Source organism: Octopus bimaculoides, chromosome 3 (assembly GCF_046866305.1).
Source record: "Octopus bimaculoides isolate indiv1 chromosome 3, ASM4686630v1, whole genome shotgun sequence".
Taxonomy (NCBI): Eukaryota; Metazoa; Mollusca; class Cephalopoda; order Octopoda; family Octopodidae; genus Octopus; species Octopus bimaculoides.
The window spans coordinates 64,247,785-64,270,622 of NC_142930.1; the positions used below are offsets into that span (position 1 = coordinate 64,247,785).

Consider the following 22,838-nt stretch of genomic DNA (forward strand, 5'->3'; position numbering starts at 1 on the left):
AAGTACCAGTCAAGTCCTTCCTGGATGCTAAAATAAAGTATGGAGATCTGTTTAATCAATTATATCCCTTTCGCCAAATTTCTGGCCTTGTGCCTGTTTTAGAAACAATCATTATCATTAAATGGGAGAATAACAGCGATGGTGTAAAGGCATTTCATTATACAAGTTTATTTCTCTCCTTACTTTTTGAATCCAAATCCTACCAAGGACCATTTTACCTGCCATCTTTTGGGGTTGTGAACAAACATGTTAAGTTGATTCAATCGACTTTACCCTTCTTCATATTGTCTTGGGACAATATGAGAAATTACGGTAATTATAATTATGATAATGAGGCTGCTGGAGTGATAGAAATAGTATGCTAAATTCTATGTGATATTGAGTTCAAATTTCAGTGGGGCTGATTTTCTGTCTAGTTTTGCAGGATCAATAAAATAATGTATAAGGGTTATCTCAATCAACTTCACTCTCTTACAAATTTGTGGTCTTGTGTTAAAGCAGTGGTTCCCAACCTGTGTACGCAAAGGTAGTACTGGAAGTCCGTGAACTAAATTCAAAATTTCATATATATACATATACATAAGGATAAGCATATTAAAAGGGGTCTGTGGGAAAACTGGTAGTGAAAAGGTTGGGAACCACAGTGTTAAAGTTAGAAATTATTATTATTATATTTCGGGTACAAACGGTGTCTCAAAAACTCTTTCTAGACTTACGAAATTAACCAATCAAATTTCACCACTGCAATAACTGCCTCCAAATATCAATTTGCAGCAACACATCAGTCCATTCACAGAGGCTGTGAAACATGTCATAACTATCATCACATGATGCACCACTGTTATATGCATTAAGGGTGTGTGTGTGTGTGTGAAATTCTGTTAATTTTTTTTTATATATTACATACTTGTCTGGCATATACCAGCAAAGACTAAATTACAACAGAACTCATTATATGTGTCCTTGCATGAGCACTATTTGACATTTCTTTGGCTCACTCGCCCTCAAACTGAGCAAATTCATGTGGTATATCTAAAACCCATACCCAGCCCTAGTTGATAAATCAGTATTGCTATTTTTTTTTCACCTCTTTATACACGATTATAAATATCAAAAGTAGCAAGATGGTAGAAATCCTAGTACAATGAACCAAACGCTGGAATGAATTTTGAGTTTTAAATCCCTTCAAGTGGAAAAGTGAGAGCCAGTAATATACTGGAATTGACTCGATGAACAATGTCACAACCAAAGAAAAGACTATTATATGCATCGAAACGTGTCCTGTGAAGCTAAATAATCCAAACAAGGGGCGAACAACTGTTTATTTACCTTGTTACAAAATATAAACTATAAAATAAGACATAAATTGATAATTGTTACATTTTTCATTTTTTAAAGTTCTCTGTCAACCTTCGTTGTTTCTTGCAGATAAGTTTAATTGGTACTACTAAAGCAGCGCGGACCCGAACGCGCAGTCGCGCCAGCTAGTCTTGAGTGGTCGATCCTAACCCTAACCCGCGTGTGCAAATGAATACGTGTTTAGGGTTAGGATCGACCACTCACGACTAGCTAGCGCGACTGCGCGTTCGGGTCCGCGCTGCTTTAGTAGTACCAATTAAACTTATCTGCAGGAGTTTGGCAGAAACAATTTTGCCAAACGAGCAGATGATTTCATTCGAATAGATTTAAACATTTACATTCGAAAATGTGATTTCCTTTATCACTTGAATAAAACAGATAAATTATATGTGACTGCTACTAAAATTGATTACTTTAGACTTGATGAAATCATGATTAAGCAGTCAAGGCTGAATGAAAGACGTCAATTAATTGAAGACACCTGTAGTACAGAGAGTAGCGTGCATTGATACAGACAAATGTGCATGCATGTATATATGTGTGCATGTGTAATTGAGTGTGCGCTAACACATTAAAAGCAGTCTTACATGCAACGGTAAAAAAAAAATTTTAATAGCAATAAAGCATCTTAGTAAATAATTAAGTGCAAAAGAATATTTAAATCAATGTAAGCTGCAAGTAAATAAATGGTTATGTGAAAAGTTTATAGGGAGACTTTCTGAACGGTTGACTGTTTTCTTTCCATTGCGGCTATCGGTGTCTTCCGAAAAATCAACAAAGGCCGCTTTGCCAGTGAAAATAATAATAAAAAGCTTCAGCCATCATCCAGATATCTTCAGAAGCCGCACAGCAATCGACATTTACCAACTTCGGTAAGTTGCATTGATATTAGTCTGTCTCTGCACTGTTGTAGCACGACATAAGTTAGAGTGGGAGAAAGTGTTAATGAGTGATAGTACTATTTTATTCTTTCATTCTTGAATTATATATTTAAAATAATAATAGTAATAACAACAAATGAAACTAGCAAGACTCCGAGTGACTCAATATTTCTTGCTAGTATGATGTTTATGTTGTTCAGTTCATTAGAAGGAAGTTCGGATCAGTCGCACAGTATGTTTATTGAAATAAATCATCTGTAAGTACGTGTTATGAATAATGAATTAGAGTTTCGACAGAAGACACGTGCATCCATTCTAATTCTTGATCTCTATATACAATGATAAAATCAGTATAATATTTTCAGTATAAAGTGTAAGAATTGAGCACTTATAATGCTCATATTTAAACAAATATCAGCAATTGAGTTTAATAAATCATTATTGAGTTTAACAATCATTACGTTAATTTCTTAAATAAAACGCTTTCATTTTTATCATAAAAATTATTATTTGCATTTTTACCATTCGCGTTATATTTGAATGTTAACCATGATTCGTAGCTTATTAATTGTTTTGAGGGGTTCCTCTGCATGGGTAAGTATTAATTGCTTAGGTTTTATTGTTTGCTATCTCAGCAGTTATGCTTCGATCTTATGTTCACTAAATTAATAAAAATGCATATAAGAAACATGTTTCAAGCATCAAAATTAATAGTTCAGCAAATGAACTTTTTAAAACGTGTTTTCTTCGAGTTATAAATTTTAAGTTTCTGTCTTGCTTTTGACGCCATTTTTTTTTAGTTTCTTTTGATAATGTCGATAAATAATGAAAACGAACTCTTCATTGATTTTAGTGAAGCCTATCTAGATATGTCGAACCTGTCTTAAGTTTTAAAGATTTATTGGTCCAGATGGACAATATGTAATCTGAACCTTTCGCCCCTTATTTTATCTTTTTTTTTTTTACGGAATCCCACGTTTTAGGCTATGGAGATTCCGATTCTGAAATTTTTTTTCAAAAATCTCAATTTCATAATTTCGATTCCTCCCCCCCCGGTTTTTATATAGATCCACAGAGTAAACCTAACCCTAACTCAAACCCTAACACTAGTTTTGTGAGATTTGGCTGTTAATTCTAGTATGTAAATAGCCTGCTTGGTGGTGGTGGGGAGGAATTGAAATTTTTCAAACAATTTTTTTTCAGAATCGGAATCTCCATAGCCTAAAACGTGGGATTCCGTAAAAAAAAATTAATAAATAAGTGTGGGGGGGGGGGGGAAAGGTTCAGATTACATATAGTCTGTCTCTACCGATTTATTTAAGTACTTTTTAAATGTCTAGATTTTATCGAAGAAATATTTAAAACAATCTCAAGAGAAGTTTTATGACAAAATTTTAACCGGTTTTCTGTGATTACTTCCCTTGGATTGGAAATTTTCTATTTCTGAAGTTTGTTTTTCTTTTATTATTGATAGCACAATCTTAATATTTTTTCTCTTGGAATATTTTCCTCAACTTTCCATTGTTGACTATCTTTTGCTTGTTTCACTTTATGGGCAGTGGCCATACTGGGGCACCACATTGAAGGGTTTAGTCAAACAAATCGCGGTAGATTTTCGGCGTAACCCCAACCCTAACCGCCGAAAACGGATGGTGTGCGTATTCTTTACCTTCGCCCAAATCGATTCCAACACTTATGCTTTTAAGTCTAGTACATATTCTATCATTCACTTTTTCCGAACCGGTTGTAGGAGAGAAAAATCATCATCGTCATTTAATGTCCGTTGTCCATGTTGGCATGGCTTGTACGGTTTGACCGGGCTGCACCAGACTCCAGTCTGATTTGGCGTGGTTTTCTATGGCTGGAGGCCCCTAACGTCAACCACTCCGAGAGTGTAATGGGTGCTTTTACGTGCCAATTTGCGTGACACCGTTATCTGCTACGACTGCAATTTTGCTCGGCTTGATGGGTCTTCTCAAGCGCGGCATAATGCCAAAGGTCTTGGTCATTGCCTCCGTGAGGCCCAACGCTCGAAAGGTGTTCTCTACGTGCCACCAGCACACTATATAATATATATACACAACGGTTTCTTTCACTTTCCGCCTACCAAATCCACTTAAAAAGCATTGGTCGGCCCTATGTTATGGAAGACACTTGCCGGAAGTGCCGTCCAGTATACCTCAATCCCAAACTACATGGTTGGGAAGCTTTTTAGACCAATGTATTCTAAAATTATTTGTCTAAGAAGGACCTGCATAATTTTCTATATTTCTTTAGGTCTTTTTTCACTTAAACTATCTTGCTACAGTATTCAAGTCACTCTTGTCTGCTGGTTTTGATCCCTCATTGAAATGCAGATTATATCATGAAATTTGTATAATTTCAATCTTAACAATTTAGAATATGTGCTTTGTAAAAAGTCATTATTCCAACCATTTCTCATTAGAGTTCCAGGATTAATATGGTGCTATGTTTGATAATTCTTGAAGTGCAATATAAAGAATCTTGTCTACTCAAAACCAACCCGACTTCTTTACTCAGCTTTCACCCAAATTATGCATTTATTCCTCTGCAGTTTTCATATATAAAATAAAAACTTTCTTGCATTTATGTCCACCAATCAATACATTAGGTCTGGTTAAATGATTTATATAATTATCAAATTAATTGTATTTGAGACAAAGCATAATCTTTATATAGTTTGAGCACTTTAATATATATTTGATCAGATTCATGTTAACAGTATTTCTGTGTGAAATACCATTAACACCTTTTTCTCTTTTTAAAATAACTAAGTATTGTTCGTCCTCCATACATAAAAATAAAAGAAATTACGATATGCACTTGTGTAATTCACAATGCAAGATCTAAAACAATTTTTCTATTTGAAGAAAAAGTTACCTTCTAAAAGAATGCAGTGAAAGACTCTTTACCATTCAGATTACTCTGTCAAATGTAATACTTTTTTTAAAAATAACATTGTATTGTAGGTATGAAAGGATGGATCTGGCACAAAACCGGTAGAATATTTCGGCCAGATATGGCTGGTTTAAATGCTAAAGGGTTAGAAATAGCAATAAAGATTGCAGTAGCTACAACAAAAATCATAGCTTGATAGATGTGTGGGCCTAATGCGTACATAAAGAAATAAAATAATAAGGTTTCAGAGACCTTGTTGGAGCAGTGGGGTGAAAAATGAAAAGAAAGTACTGGAAGATTTTAAATGATGTTTTTTTTTCAGTCATAAAAATCCATTTATAAACTTGGCATGATTGCTTTAGTTGCAAAGCAAGGGACATAAAAAGAAAAGTAATGGCGAGAATGCTAGAGTCAGTAATTTCTTGTACTCTTTATTGCAATTTGAAACAAATGAAGATATCTTTCCAGTCATTTAGATTAGGCATGGGCCAACATTCTTGACAAGTGAGCTTGTCACCAGGTGGGTTGCACTACTAAAAAATTCAACGTATTTTTTCATTTGCATGCTGTTTGTGAAGTATTGCAGGCTGCAGTTTGCCCATAACTGATATAGATCATCAAGTGTCCCAGGAATTTTTCATTCATTAATTATATATTTTAGTTTTACAAATGTTAATACAATGTGGTAAAAGTTCAACCCAGCATTACAGAAATATATTTAACATGTATCTATATTCTGTATTGCACTCTTGAAAAATGCACATTGCCTTTTTTTTTGTTTCACTCTTTGTCTGGATTGATTAGCAGTGTACAAATGGACTAACTGAAAAACAAAGCGAAATAAAATAAAATTAATAGATGTAAAATAAGGTTGCTTTTATTACTGAATATCATAAACCAAGTGAATCCACATAAAGAGACTTCATAGTAAGCATTTATGCTGTACTCATCCTACCTTCTTTAACCCTTTAGCATATTCATGCATTATCTTATAGTTTTGATGATGTAGTTGCTTATTTTGAGAGTGATATTGTAGGGTAGTTACAAGGGTGAATCCAATCAGATTGAACTAAGTACAGGTAAAATTTTTGGGCCAGAGAAATACTTTAACTCTGACTCTCAAATGTAATGCTCATTTATTAATAATGTTTTGAATTAATCATGCATTATCTCAGATTCAAAATTTTGATGGCTGTGATTGTTTATTTTTCAGAATGATATAGTAGGATAAGTGTGAGAGGCTGGATCCGACTGGTTTGAACATAAAATGGGTAGAATATTTTGGTTGGTTTAAATGCCCCTTCATTAAATATTTTCTTTCACCAAGCAGTTAATCAAATAAACTGTCACATTCATTTTGTCTTTTCCCTTGCTGACATAGTTTGGATGGGCTGTACAAAATCTCAAACATTGTCATCTGGAACCTGCAACAATGAAATGTGGCTAACTTTGTTGTACTGCGACATCATTTCTAATGTCGCCTTTGATTCTTCTTGGAATGACCTTTTACAGCTGGATGCCCTTCCTTATCTTGTCAACCATTTTACAACATGGACTGGTGCATTTCATTGTACTGTACACTAGAAAAGTTTCATTCCTTCATAAAAATGAAACTAGAGTTGTGGCAATGTGAGGTCTGCAACAAGAATTCATGAACTTTGTATCTACCTCTCTAATTAAAGGTGTTGCTAAAATTAATCTCTCCAGCAGCACATACAAACTGTATTCTAATTGAAAGACATTTTTTCAATGCAAAATATTCTCTTCATTTCCCATGCATCTGATTGAGCATTCCAGCCTCCACCATCTGTCTAGGACTTAATTTATCTAACATATTTATTTTTTAAGGCAACAAGGTATGAATTAAGGGATATTAGAGTGCAATTTCTTGCAGGTTAAGCAACTTCACTGACTGATATTTTTCTATAGCTATTCTACAGATGTTTTTGTTTTCAACATATTTCACTCCTAAGTTAATACTTTTCGAAAACTGATATCTCATTTGAAACAGGAAAGCAATATAAAGGGATAACTAAAATTGCTCAAGATCTACTCTACAAATCAGAGTATTAAGTATTTGCTTTAACCCTTTAGCATCCAGAATTCTTGTAGCTTTGAGACTTCAATGACATGGTTGTTTACTTTTAGAATAACGTAGAGTAAATGTGAGAGGCTGGATTTGGTCATTTAGATGCTAAAGGGTCAAGTTAGAACCCATAACTTAAATTTTTCAAAATTGGGATTCCGTAAAAAAAAATTAATAAATAAGGTGGGGAAAGGTTCAGGTTACATATAGTCCATCTCTACTGGCCTCTACCGAACTTTCTAGGTGCAATCCCATAGTCATTCATGACCAAAGGGAGTCTTCACCTTTATAGCTGTTGGTAATGAATCATTTCAAATATTACATTGTAAAAAAAAAAAACGTTTCCAAATATTTAAAATTAGAATAGGTATAGTGTCTATTTAACAGCATTCAGTTTCTTGCTGTAAGCATTTTTGTCTAAATAGTATACAGTATCTAAATTTGCATTGACATTTCACTCCACTGAGCATGTAAAAAAGTTCTCAACCAGCCAAAAAGAAAAGAAATTTGGTTGTTTGCATATTGTTAGAGTCGATAAATGGCAAGAGCACTTCATACAAGTAATCATTGAATTACTAAATAAAAATCCACATCAACTTTAAAATGAGACTTGCTAGTTTCTTTTTACAACTATTGCCATAAGACATTAATTTATATTACTTTGACTTTTCAATTTGCAGGCTACCAGAAAATCACAAAAGCCATACATTAAAGATACAATGACCAACTAAGATATCTTGTGTACATTAAGCAGAAGCAACGATGTTAGTGCACCATGTTGAAGGAGTGTGTACTTACACATATGACCAGGATCTTTATATCAATACAAGTAACATTCGATCAAACTCTCTTCTTGACCTTTGCTGCCAATATGTTGTTCAACATGCCTCATTAACTTTGCAAGCCTTGGATTATCTTCCATCACACCTCTATAGAACTCTCACAGGATTTGCAGTTGTTGGCCATCGAGATAGGGCTTTAAACTTCTTATTACCAAACTGGCCAGATCAGAAAATGAGTGTCTTTGATTTAGTTCATGATCATTATACATCATTTAGTACAGTAGTACCTTGTACATGGGCAGAAGAGAAATACTACTTACCCAACTTCATTATTACAACATTTGTTCATAAACTTCTTCATTGCTTAGAAAGGGAACTTCCTCTAACATTGCAGTTGTTGGACTTAAGCGGTTTTAATATAGGTAAGTGCTAAGTACTTTGACATTTCATATGAAATCAATATATTTTTTAAAAATCAAATGACTGGTACTTTGTATTATTTCTCATATTGCCTCTGGGCCACTTTCTCAAAATCTTTAACTGTTAAAGAATATGTTTGTAATCAAGTCATTTTCCACAAAAATCAGTTTCACTCTTTCAGTTTATTACCTGCAATTTCTGCAGACCCTGCCAGCTTTTTCATTCTGTTTAGGATCACTAGTTTGCATGTTTACAAGTCCCTGAACTTAAAAAATTTATCCTCATCTCTACAGAATTGTAATAGTCAAACTATTACCAAAACGATTTTAAATAAGAATCAAGATCGTTTGACTTTCTTGATGCAGGCATTGACGTGTGGTTTGTCAACAGTCAGCTAATAAATGAAATGGTTAGGGGGATCTGACAAAAATATATCCGAGGTGTGGATGACTATCGTTGGCAATGGGTTTTTAGAGCTATAACTTAAGACAATTTCCTTATGAGACGGACATTTTCTCGTTTTCTATTTTACCAACACGCAAAAACGCTTAAGTAAAATGTATCTACATTGTGTTAAAAACACAAATGTTACTTGACTTACATTTCACCACTCTTGTTTGGTTAATTATGAATAATTTCAACGTCAGTATATACACACGAAATATTGAGTTTTTATTTTGGTCTTACAGCTGATAAAATGGTACATCTAAAGACATAACTACAGATTTCTGCCCCTCCGACTTTCGATGATCATAACTTTGGAGAAAATGGATATTTTTTAAATAAAATTTTCTGCGAATGTGTAGATTCCGAATATACGATTTGGGGGGGGGGGGGGTCTTGGATATTTTTAAATGAAATTCCCTGCAAATTCCGAGGACAGGAATTTCGGGGATTACTTTTGAGGACCAATCCCCATTCGAGGGTGTTTCGGAACAAGTTGTCTATATTTTATATTCTCCACTTTGTGCATCCGTAGTTTTCTACACACACACACGTAATGAAAAAAAGTTCAAACGGGGAATTATTTCATTCAATATCATGTTTATTAAAAATTATGTAGCAAAATCAATTAAAAAAATAATCTGTGATTGAGATAGAATAGATCTACAAATTATACTTTACACTTCTAACTGAGCGTGTATATTCGTTATTTATGCTTCTGCCTATTAGAAACGTTTACCTGGGAACTTTAAAAAAATCGTATGCAACAGATAAGTTGTCTTAATAAGCATACTTCTGTGTACCGGTAGCTGTTATTTTTAGCATAACGGGTTTTCTGTTGAGGGCTTCATTTGCCGGTTTGTTGCTTCAGTAGAAATCTACGGATGCACAAACACACAAAACGGAGAAAATGAAACAAATATGGATGAATTATTCCGAAACACCCCCTGAGCGAGCTATCCGAAGGTAAAGGGCATGGACCGCACCCCCACCTTTTCGACTAAGATATATAGTGCACAAACAAATGAAGATTGGGATGGTTTTTAGAGTAATCAAACTGAATGTTCGGGGGAATAGATTATAAAGCTAAATCACTGGTCACTAATCTGAGAACCCAGTCGAACATGAACTACTTTATCGCCTGCATAACCGATATGGCTTTACAATTTGCATCATCGCAAGTCATAAAACTCTAGGTATTACATTTATTACTATGAAAACGAACCACGTGTACGCCATTAAATTGCACGAGCCAACCTAACTCGTTCGTATCACTTCATTACCAATCAATATGCTATGTATATTATAAATAGTAATAAAATACATTAAAGAATTCAGAATTTAATACAAGACATGGATTGTGGGTAATTTTTCAGATTAACACCCGCACGATCTTCGTTAGGGTGTTAGGGTTAGGGAATACCGTCGGTCCAGATGGACTATATGTAAATCTGAACCCTTCCTCCCCTTTTTTTTTTTACAGAATCCCACGTTTTAGGCTATGGAGATTCCGATTCTGAAAAAAAAATTTTTCAAAAATCTCAATCAATCATCCCCCCCCCCGTTTTTATATGGATCCACAGGGTAAACGTAACCCTGTTTAGTGTCTATGGGGACACACTATTCTTTTACAGTAAACCTTTTAATTAGGTAAGAACGTAACGGCAGTGTTGCAATTTTGGCTCTAAGTGATTGAAAGCTATTGACCGCCATGCGAGCCTCGCTTCAGAATAAAAATGGCATCCATATTGTCGGAACGAAATTCAGAATGTTAACCGATAAGTGAAATAGGATTTTTAAATGGAAATCAAATAAGAATATCGAATAAATCAGACATATTACGTGTTCAATGGATATAAATGACAACGTAAATAATGATGGTAGAAACAGGATATTTTCATGAACAGCGAACACAAAATTAAAGTAAAGAAAATTATACCTCCAATACACTCCTTTATTCTTGACACGCATTGCGTGAAAATGAACAATTTCTGATTAGAATAATTAGAAAAAAAAAATTAAAGTCTAAACAGTCATTTTTCACAGGTGTGTCTTTTTCCCTTGTGTTGTTAAACGAAGCCAAATTGGTTAATAAGGCCAATCGGGGGAATTGAGAGCCACGTGTTCGTTAACACGGATGGAGAAAAAAGTTCTTCATTCATTATCTACATTCATTGTCTGAAGATTTTTGAAAGTAGCACATGGAACATGAGAGACAAGTGTGTAGAGTTTGTGTGGTGAATCTTCATCTTCATTACGTCGGCGAGAAAGCTTAACACGAACGCGGAAAGGTACATGTCGGATACCTTTAGACCAAATGTGTTTGTTCAGCTTTGTGTCAATACGAACGTCCCTGGTTCGCATCATCTTTTCGGCGAACAACTTGATCTTTTTTATGGCTTTTGGTGCCTTTTTCTTCAGCTTCACGCCATAGACTTTCTTGTGTAGATGAATGGTACATTCCTTAGTAATAACATCATTCATAGAAGACTTCTTCCTCTCAAACTTCTGCTTCGGCATCTTTAGTCAGAAAGACCGAAACGAGGCTTGAGGTGCAATTTATATTAGTCACCACTACTGCCACCTAGCAGGAAGACTGAAGGGGAATAACTCTAAACTACACTCCGCTTTCTTACTGCAATTGTTTACTTTCTCTTTTGTTATGCTACTAGGTTGGTGCATAATTATTGCGGCTTTTTTTTTTGTTTTCTACAAATTTTATTCAACAAAAACAATAACAATATTTAACAATATCTTTAAATTGAAGTAGATAGTGAATATGCTCCAGAATAATCATTTAAAGATGTTTTTGTTCCATGTTATTGTTTTTGTTGAAAAAAAGCCGCAATAATTATGCACCAACCCAATAGTATTGTAAACTAGTTATTGTAAAATAACTAATTCTATTTCTTATATTCTATTCAATAAAGATTTATATATCAAATCATATATGGTAAATTTTTCTTTCAAGACTATTTGTAGAACTTTATATAGTAATCTGGACCCAGAGGTGCATCAACTCGATATGACACAACTAATTGGAAGGAGAGGGGAAGTTGGTACTTGAAGATGTGTGAGAATCATTGGAGAAAGAATGGGGGCAAGGCAGAAAATGTGTCTGAATGAAGTGGCAGTAGACGATAGAGCAGAATGTCACCTGGTGGATGTAAAAGTAGAACCTACAGAGGGTTTATGATGTCCTTCCCAGACCATCCAACCTGTTTACATAAGACAGAAATGAAAACACCTGCATGACACTTGTGTTCTAAGACAAGGGTTTTCAAACTTTTTGACTTGCGGACCCCTTTATATTTCAGGTTTTACCTTAGGGACCCCCTTATAAACGCTTATGAAATTTATACATAAATATTTGCTTAAAATAACATTTTTACATTTATTTATTTAACAGTATTTAACGAATAGGTTTATTGTCAAAAGATTTCGATTAAAAAACATATATAAAATCAAATTGCCCATAAAAACTATTTGCTGTCTACGGATCCCGTCTTGTCCTTGCGGACCCCCTGTGGTCCGCGGGCCACAGTTTGAAAACCCCTGTTCTAAGAGAGCCCCCGCCCTCCCGAACACATTCAAAGCAGCTGTTCTGAGGCACTAAATGAAGGACACTGTGACTGCCTTCACATTTAGATTCTCAAGTGATGTTCAGCAAGAGGATCAAGTGACAGCAGAAATGTCCACACTACGTTAAAGAAAGGGAGCATGGCTGAAAAATGAACCAAGGATATCTCTGATAGCTTGATTTCTACAGCACATGACTGCGTGATGAAAGTTGAGCTAGAGAATGAGCTAAAATTTACATCAAATATGACTGAGAATGTGTTGATACCAGATATTTTGGTTTCTGAAGCAACAAGTTAGCTCATCCTAGTGGAGTTAACTGTATATTGGGAGAGGAAGAGAGCTGAGTTCCAGAAGGTGGGCAATCAATGATTTGCAGATCAAACATTGGGCATTACAGGAATGAGCAGAAGAAGAACCATCTAGAACAACTTAGAGGTTGCTGAGAAAGTATCTACTTAGTTCTAATTGAAGAGAGGTGAGTTATGGGGTTAGTAGAGCACCATATGTTGTAAGACCCAAAACATCCAGTAGCTCCAGGATTCAATACTAGTGATGTGTCTAAGTACAGAGTCTGTAGACATTGAACTATGTAATTGCTTAATGCATATACTCTTTTATTGGATTCAATCATTGGATTGCAGCCATGCTGGGGCATCACCTTCAAAAGGTTGTAGTTGTATTGACCTCTGGCACTTATTTTAAGAGGTAAAACCCAGAAACTTATTAACCTTTTAAGAGCAGAAAAACAAAGTTGACATGCATGTAAAAGCATGGTGTGAAACAAATATATGCAGTATATTTGTTCCACACCATGCAAGTATACATTTGAAATATTTTCACCTCATGTATATAAAGTTTTGAAGCTGATTATTCACTCCATCATTATTCTGAGTGTCTCTTTGTGTGATCATTTCGTTGCCAGAAAGATTGCATATTGCAAAAAAGTCTTAACAACATCAGAATGAATTATCAATTTCATGTGTATCTATGTGTGTAATTTATATGTATATAGTATAGATCCTGGTAGGGTAAAAAAAAATCAGTGTATTTCCAATACAGCACTCTATATGAGCTCTTGGCTATCTACACTCTTATACAATAACTGAGAAAAATTGGAAATCCACTGATGTACAAACTCCAAGTGCTTTACTGGTAAAAGCGGTATATAAGCATTATGAAATGTACCATATAAGGAGATGGAGAGCAAATATAGTACAAGTTTGATATTTCTTACAGTTGTTTCTGTACCACTCCATTCAAACTACATTGCATGTAGTGGCACTTCATCAAACTAGCATTAAGTCATACCTCTTTACATTGTGCAAAGAATGTATGTATTTTATGTTGTTTGTATAGGGAGGAAACAGAATAAAGAGTTTAAAAATAATAATAATGAAAAGGGATAAAAAGGATAATAATAAAAAATAACATTTTCTTTACAGAGATGTACTTGCATAACAAGTGACCTGATCTGAAATCGTGTGCTGGAACGAAAACAAATGCAGTGTGGGAGATGTTTATAAGCCATTTAAGAAACACACAAAAACCGTTAGATTCACTTCAACATTTAAATTTAATTTGCCAAAATATTTTCATTGCTTTGAGACTGCGACCTGTTCACTGACAAAATTCTGTGTGACATCTGAGAAAGTAACAGTTAGTTCATGATATATATGTACGTATGTATGTGTGTATGTATGTATGTATGTATGTATGTATGTATGTATGTATATACACTGTGTAATGTTTGTTGATGCCACACCTAAGAACAAATTAAGTAAAGCATTCAAGAAAATCTTGCGCACAACTGGCCTTAAGATCAAAGTTGTAGAAAAGACAGGTAGGACTATCAAATCTGTATTATGTAGATCATATCCATTTGATAGAATCACGTGTCAAAATAATTGTGCAGTATGTTCTCCAAACCCACATGTAAACTTCAAAACCAAGAGCACTGTATACCAGATTAAATACCAAGAAGGAGTTTGCGCGAGTAACCCAGAGTCATACATTAGTGAGACTTCTAGGAGTATCAATGATAGGTTCAAAGAACACCTGGACAACTACATTGAAAAGAAACCAACCTCCATCTTCTATCAGCATGCTGTAGACTGCCACAAGGGCTCCTTAGGGAAACTTAAGTTAAACATCTTATCCACACATCCCACTGATGCAATGCTGAGACAAGTCACTGAAGCTGTCTGTATACAAGAATACAAACTCACTCTCAACTGTAAATCCGAATGGGGTAACATTCAGATGCCACTCGGGAGTACCCCTCTATAACCACCCCTCTCTCTCATTTACATGTGGAAATCCATACACACATGTTGAGATGCATGATACTAAAATACACGTGTAGATGTATGCGTGTGTATGTGTTGTGTGAATATGTTAGTGTATATGTATGCGTGTAAAAAAAAAGAATAAAATAAAATAAAGCAAATTTGAATTTTAACCATTGTCCTTGAAAATAGTGTCATATATATATATATATATATATATATATATATATATATAGAGAGAGAGAGAGAGAGAGAGATGGATAAGCGTATGTGTGTATACTTTAAGATTTTACATATATTTGTAAGTGTGTGTGAGTGTCTATATGATTGTGTGTACTTGTCTATATGTATAAGTAAGGTTATATGTGCCTATATGTATCTAAGACGTATCCATTCACCATTAGACAATGGTGAGAGAGAAAAACTCACACGCATATGTATATGTGTGTATATACAATCAACAAAGTAACAGTCATGTATAGAACTTGTACAGACACACGTTAGTACATAAACATACGTTCACATGTACACACACAGACACGTCTACACACTTACCTAAATACTCACGTACATACATAAGTACATACATACATACATGCATAAAGGCATGCACACATGCATACGCATATACACATGCATACGCACATACATGTACACACACATACATACATACATATATACACACACACGCACACACGCACACACACACACACACACACACACACACACATACGTACATATATATCATGAACTGTTACTTTCTCAGATGCAGCACAGAATTTTGTCAGTGAACAGGTCAGGGTCTCAAAGCGATGAAAATATTTTGGCAAATTAAATTTAAATGTTGAAGTGAATCTAACGGCTTTTGTGTGTTTCCTAAATAGCTTATAAATACCTTCCACACAACATTTTCTTTGTTAACCACTAAAGGTTCACAAAATGATCAAGAACAATAAAATGTGGTATTACATGAAAGAGTGCGTAAACAGAAAAATAAAAATGCGGCGAGCTGGCAGAAACGTTAACACATCAGGCGAAATGCTTAGCGGTATTTCATCTGCCGTTACGTTCTGAGTTCAAATTCCGCCGAGGTCGACTTTGCCTTTCATACTTTCGAGGTCGATTAAATAAGTACCAGTTATGCACGGAGGTCGATATAATCGACTTAATCCGTTTGTCCCCTCTATGTTTAGCCCCTTGTGGGCAATAAAGAAATAAGAAAAATAAAATTGGCAGTAAATTACAATAATGAATAATTACCCAAAAGAGGGAGGCTTCTGAAAGCTACATCTGGAAACCATGCAAAACCATGTCACTCTGACCACTAAGACAAGTGCCTTCTCTCTGTTGTCTTCATTCATTCTAAAGGTGGCTATTTACTCGGATTGTATTCACCACTACCTTTTAACAAATTCACTGGAAGGTAGACCTTCCCTCTCTACTTTCGCTTTCTTTTTCAAAACAATTGTAAAAGTTGATGAGAGCTTGGCCAAAGAAGGTGGCGGTGTCTGTCTTCAGTCTTTTCAATCTGGTCTACTACAGAACCTCTTTTTGCAAGAGTCACCAGACAAATGAATACTGCCTGTCATTTCTGGCCAAAGGAAAGTTGTGAGATGATCTCCACAACAAACTCATTTAATGACAAAATCCATCCTACATGTGACTAGATGTTCAACATAACTCCACAAGTTAGCAGTGTTTGGGTACAGGGTGAGTGCATACAGAACAATTTCATTGCTGTGCCTGCATCTCAGGCAGGTGCCACTGTGGAGTTTATCTTTAGTTGGCAGTGCTCCTCAGTAGCACTGTCAGATAAGGGATTTCTGGAAATTATCCATGGGCCCTAGCCTGAAAGTCCTCTGGAACAAACCAGCTACTTGATCAGCTTGTCAGAGTCTCTTTGAAGATGATGTACTAGACCACTTTTATGGGAGAAAAACTTTTCTTTTTCAACTTTAGTACATGACTGGTACTTATTAACCACATGAGAATGAAAAGTAAAATTAATCATAGTAAGATTTGAATTCTACATGAAGGGGAGTAACTGAATACCACAAAGCACTTTGCTGCTCTGTAGATTCTGCCATTGACCATCATAAGAATGGTAATTAAAATATATTTTAAAGAAGTTTAAAGGACTGAATGATGATATTGCTTATCTCCATGTCAGCCCTGATTGAGCAGATCTGTAATCAAAGTTATTTCAGGATTACATTATCTAATGTATTGGTCCTTTTTAAGATGGTTAAGTGCAATGTGAGATGCAATTTAAGTTTTGGAAGGCGGGAAGCTGGCAGAATCGTTAGCATGCTGGGCGAAATGCTTAGCGGTATTTCGTCTGCCGCTACGTTCTGAGTTCAAATTCCGCCGAGGTCGACTTTGCCTTTCATCCTTTCGGGGTCAATTAAATAAGTACCAGTTATGCACTGGGGTCGATATAATTGACTTAATCCGTTTGTCTGTCCTTGTTTGCCCCCTCTATGTTTAGCCCCTTGTGGGCAATAAAGAAACCGCAATTTAAGTTTTGGCTTGGTAGAGTTACTATTTCGAAGTTCCTTTGTTGACTCATTTGACTGAATGTAACCAAATAGTAAATGACTAACTCTATTCATAAAGAAAACAATTTTGTTTCTTTTGGAAATTATTTTTTACTGATATTTATTTCAGATGACCCTAAACTGCTGAAACTGTGTGAATATGTCATTGGAAATCAAAACTTTACTCCTAGAAAAAATATACAATCTGGTAAGAACAATAAAACAGTTCTTTCAATCAATTAAATTTCAGTGTATTCTTATAATTGTTTGATGGCATAAATTCAATAGCTTTCATTATATTATGTTTTCCAAGGTAGCAAGCAAGCTGACAGAATTGTTTGTATGTCAGAGAAAATGCTTAGTGGTATTTCTCATTACAATCAGATTTCAATGTCAGCTGAGGTCGACTTTACCTTACATCTTTTTGGCAGGGTCAATAAAATAAGTACCAGTCAAGTACTGGGTTGATGTAATTTAGCTCCCTCCCACAAAATTCCAGGCCTTGTACCTAGAATAGAAAGAATTTTCCACTTTTGTAAACACCTCCGGTGTTTACAAAGACGAAAGAACTCCAAAGACAACAGAAACTATATTTTATAATCTTGTACAAGTTCATATATTTTTGTTTTGAAACTTCTTTTTTCTAACAACTGTAATAGTTTAGATTAACTGTAAATGGTTTAATTGTTATTAATTAGTGTTAGAGTACTGGACTAAATTTCCTAGTTTGAATTTTATCCCACTCATTTCATCATCACTCATTTTAATGTCCACTTTTCCATGCTTGCATGGGTTGAATGGAATTTGTTGAAGCAGATTATCTATGGTTGGCTATCCTTCCTGTCACTGGTTTTCATATGTTTCCAAGCAAGGTAATATTTCTTCATGACCAGATATATTTTTCATGGAAGATTGGAAACAAAGAACATGCTTACATGATGGTGACAATCATTTTGGCAACATTGCAATACATTTTGATTATTTACACTCTTTATGTGCTGTCGGTTGAAATAACATCATTTAATGACTGCATTAAATGTGTTATTGCTTCTTTCAGGTTCAATTATTAAAATCAAGTAAAATTAGTGAAATTCCTAAAAATCAACCTAAAGATAGGCAAAACCAGTAATTTATCACCTGAAAAGAGACAAAGCATTGTCACATTATGTAGTGAAGGTTATAGTTTTCAAGATATAGCCAAAGAAGTTAAAGTTTCCTACACTACATGTTTTATATGCTAATAGTCATATTTCTACTCCACTATTGTATGGTATAATGAAACAGGAAAAAATAACAACAGCTCTGTCATGTCATCCAAAAGAAACTCCTAAATCACAGGATAAATTAATTCATCAGAGTCACTAGTCTCCAAAACAGGCACCTGACAGCAAATGAAATTGTACAAATAAGTGAAGCTGGCAAAGCTAACATGTCTCCTACAACTGTGAGGAGTAGACTTATTGCTGCCGGTCTAAATGATTATTGTGCTGCCAGAGAATCACTGCTTTAACCTGTGAATAAACGTAAGTGAATCATATGGGCCAAAAAACACCAACCCTGGACCATTGATCAATACAAATGTGTCTTCTGGACTGATTCGGATTCCAATGTAATTTATGTGAGGTGAAGAATTGGTGAACAGGTGACTCCTGAGTGTATAGTTCCAACTGTAAAGCATGGTGGTGGTGGTGGTGGGGGGAATGTGATGATCTGGGGATGTTTTACATGCAATAGTGCTGGAGATGTTCATCTGGTAGCAAGAATATTGAACCAAAACAGGTATCACTCTATCCTCCAGCATCATGGCAGTCCATCTGGGATGAGACTGATCAGTGATAATTTTGTGCTGATGCAAGATAATGATCCTAAACATACTTCTAAGCTATGCAAAAAAAGTTGACTGTAATGGGATCCCGATTGCAATCCCATTGAAATTGTGTGGGATAAATTGGATCAGAGAGTCAAAAAGCAACAACCAAGTAGTGCAGAAACCCTCTGGACACTCTTACAAGAGGAGTGGCAAAATATTACTAATGAATATTTGCTTTCATTGCTCGAAAGAATCCTCAGGGTAGGAATCAAATAGACCAAAGCACCAATCCTCATTTGTAATGTTTCATATTTAGTGACTTCAATTCTTACAATGTCACTTGCTATTGCCTAACCTTATCTAATTTAATTGAAACATTTGCAATTTTTTAACTTATGTCAGGTCATCTCTTTCTCAACATATTCATGATTGAATTTCAGCTACTATTCAACATTTTACTCATGTGCAAACCTAATTTCTGTACTAATATATCTGTATTCATTAGTCTTCTCCGACAGCTAATCACACTGCTGCAACAATTCTCTTTCATCGGCTAATTTTGTACCAATATGGTAATAAGCAAAGAAAAATACAAAGTCTTAAATCTGTATGTATATTATCAATGAATCTTTATTTCAAAAATATATGGCGTAATTTCTCTGATGTTTTATTTTTCAGTGGCAATACGGTTAAATGCTGTTTTGACCAGAGCAGATACTTTCAAAAAACTGGGAGAAGCTTTGGCAAAATGTATGAATTGTCGCTTAAAAATACAAATCAACAGACTAGACATTCGATCAATGCCATACATTGTTATCAAACGTTTGCTGGAACTACTGAGTGGCAGAGAGGTAACTGAATTTTTATTTTTTAAAAGTACTGTATTTGATGGCATAAAAAATGCAGACATATTAGTTACACCCCCAATATCAGCAGCACATATGCAGGATAAATTTTTTTAGTAAATTAACCCTTCAAACTGGCCAAAATATTCAACTTGTTTTATGTTCAAACCAACCAGATCCAGCCTCTCACACATATCTTTCAATGTCATTCTAAAAATAAACAATCACATCATCAAAATTTTGAAGCTGTGAAATAATGTGTGACTAATTCAAAACAATGTGAATAAATAAGCATTATATTTGACAAAGTAATCTGAATGCTTAAGGGTTAAAGCTTTTGGAAGACCCAACTTCACATATAGGGCCTGGAGTGATTTTTTTAGAGACCTTTATTTTGGGGAAAAAAAATTGTGCATCTTATATACTATCAAATAGTCATTTTCTAAACTAGAATGAAAGAATAACACACTTCCTTCATTCCACTTTGAGGAAGTGATATTACTTCCTTAGCTTTGCAATCAAGGTCAAGTAGAAAGTGTTGGGTGCAGAACATCAGCTGATTGTAATGATGAATCAACTCTATTTAAGAGCTAATTCATGGCTGGAAAATGTTGAGCTTCAGTTTTTCTTTTTTTTTCATTTCATACAAGATAGGACATGGACCAAGATAACAAAGCAAATGTATGTTAGAATAAAAGTAAATATATGGGTAATTCATCTAAGAGTTGTTAGAATTAGAACAGATAGAGGTTTGTCCACTCATGCAGTAAAGGTGGTGCACCTATATTTGATTAGACAAGCATAGGGGTACAATGTAGAAGCAACAGTGGTATAAGTGAATGTATAACAGAACTAACAATTGAAATGAACCCCAGATTCAGCTCAAGAATTTAATTGCACTATAGGTGCAGGTGTAGATGTGTGGTCAAGAAGTTTGCTTCCCAACCACATGATCTCAAGTTGAACCTCAATGTGTGGTACCTTGGGCAAGAGTCTTTCACTGCATTGAAGCTCATCATTTTCCACCCATGAATTAGCTCTTATTTGCTAAATGGAATCTGAAAGAAGCCTATCATATATCACTAGTGACTGAGATTTTTTATTTCTTTATTGCCCACAAGGGGCTAAACATAGAGGGGACAAACAAAGGGATTAAATCGATTACATCGACCCCCAGTGAGTAACTGGTACTTAATTTATCGACCCCGAAAGGACGAACGTAATGGCAGACAAACTACCGCTAAGCATTTCGCCTGGCGTGCTAATGTTTCTGCTAGCTCGCCGCCTTACTGTGATTCCTGGCAATTTCCTGTGCTTGAGAAGCCACATCGAGCTAAGTGAAATCGTAGTTGTGGCCAGTGCCATGTGAAAGGTACCCTTGCCGATGACATGTAAAAGACACCCAGTACACTCTGTGGAGTGGTTGATAATAGGAAGGCCATCCAGTTGTAAATTCATGAAAAACGGATGCTAAATGATGATGATGATATATATATATATATGTATATGTGTGTGTGTGTGTGTGTGTGTATGTATCTTTGTCTTGACATCACATGGTTGTAAACAAATGTCGCTGTCATTCTTTTCCAATATTCTACAAAAGCATGTCTGGCCAAAGAGGAAATATTACCTTACTTGAAAATAGGTGAGAGCTGGTGACAAGAAAGGCCTCTGGCTATAGAAAATCTGCCTCAATAAGCACTGTGCAACCCAAGCAAGCATAGAAATGTGGACATTAAAATGATGATGATACAAAGTACTCAACAACTTAAGTGAAATGTTAATTATTATTAATATCAGCCTGCTTTTCTGTTCACAACTTATGTGATCATCAAAAGTTTATAGGTACTAAGCTATCCTTTTTTAAATGAAATATCAAGTAAAATATGTATGTACATGTATATAATTTCTTGTTCGACTTCGTGTTCAATGATGTGGATGGAAATGGTGTCTTATGCAGAATTTGATGTTATGTGTCTTATTAATTATGATTAATATTGTTGTTCTGCTAAATTTCTTTCTTTTCAATTTACAGTATATTCATGAAATCACTCTGAGGTACAACCATTTGATGGTGCGTGGAGTAGTAGCCTTGTCACCTTTCCTTCGAATAATGACAAGGTTGACCCATCTAGATCTGTCTTGCAACAACATACGCCTACAGGATCATTTTAACTTTGGTACACAAATTCTAGGAGAACTTTTTGCACAGCTCAGCTGCTTGAAAGAACTGAATATGAGCAACAACTGGATAAAAGGAAACCTTCATTTACTACTTTCTAGAATATCACAGCCTCTTGAATCTCTCTGTATCTCTGGTTGCAGTATATCTATTGGAGATTTAAACTATCTGTCCAAATGCATTCACACCACTGGCCTGATTCATTTGGACTTGAGTGAAAACAATTTAAGTGACAAATTACAACCCATGTTAGAATTTTTAAGTGCAGCTCGCAAAAACTTAAAGCATTTTGAAGTACAAAATTCCAGGCTTTCAAGTCATCATATGGAAGATCTTGGGAGAATGGTTTGTCAAATGGAAAAACTTGAGTACCTAAATTTGTGTTCAACAGTAATTTGTGAGTCTGACATGTTTAAATTGTTACGAACAATCTGCAATGCTGCTAACTTAAAACACATATGTTTTACTAGTCATATTGAGATGGGTCTCAGTATAGACAGCACTGGTTTCATAGCAGGAGATATACCAAAACAAATTCACACAATACTTCTACAGAACAGAAGAAATACAGGACTTAAAGTCTATTTTAAAATTACTCCTGATACTTACTAATTTGCATTTTGTACATTGTTCCTGATTTTATAAAGCATTCATATATAAATAATATTTGAAATCAAAACATGTATCATCTATATTTTGTGAAATA

The 22,838-nt window shown here is 34.9% G+C and overlaps 2 protein-coding genes across 4 annotated transcripts; one reads left to right on the forward strand and one right to left on the reverse strand.

Annotated features, from left to right (window-relative positions):
- Nucleotides 1-1,473: 1,473 nt before the first annotated feature.
- On the forward strand, nt 1,474-22,811 carry LOC106882664 (leucine-rich repeat-containing protein 14). Of its 3 annotated transcripts, none has more exons than XM_014933423.3 (5): nt 1,474-2,231; nt 7,926-8,449; nt 17,426-17,503; nt 19,784-19,956; nt 21,986-22,811. In XM_014933423.3, exons 2-5 carry the CDS (start codon nt 8,008-8,010, stop codon nt 22,742-22,744), a joined length of 1,452 nt encoding a protein of 483 aa, XP_014788909.1. In that variant the 5' UTR covers nt 1,474-2,231; nt 7,926-8,007; the 3' UTR covers nt 22,745-22,811. The 3 variants fall into 3 exon arrangements, with proteins under 3 accessions (XP_014788909.1, XP_052822363.1, XP_052822364.1); XM_052966403.2 differs by having other exon boundaries at nt 1,562-2,497; XM_052966404.2 differs by lacking the exon at nt 1,474-2,231 and adding an exon at nt 2,789-2,834.
- LOC106882665 (large ribosomal subunit protein eL31) lies at nt 10,832-11,477 on the reverse strand. The gene has a single exon (XM_014933424.3). The coding sequence runs from the start codon at nt 11,409-11,411 to the stop codon at nt 11,046-11,048; it is 366 nt and encodes a 121-aa protein (XP_014788910.1). The 5' UTR covers nt 11,412-11,477; the 3' UTR covers nt 10,832-11,045.
- Nucleotides 22,812-22,838: the final 27 nt, after the last annotated feature.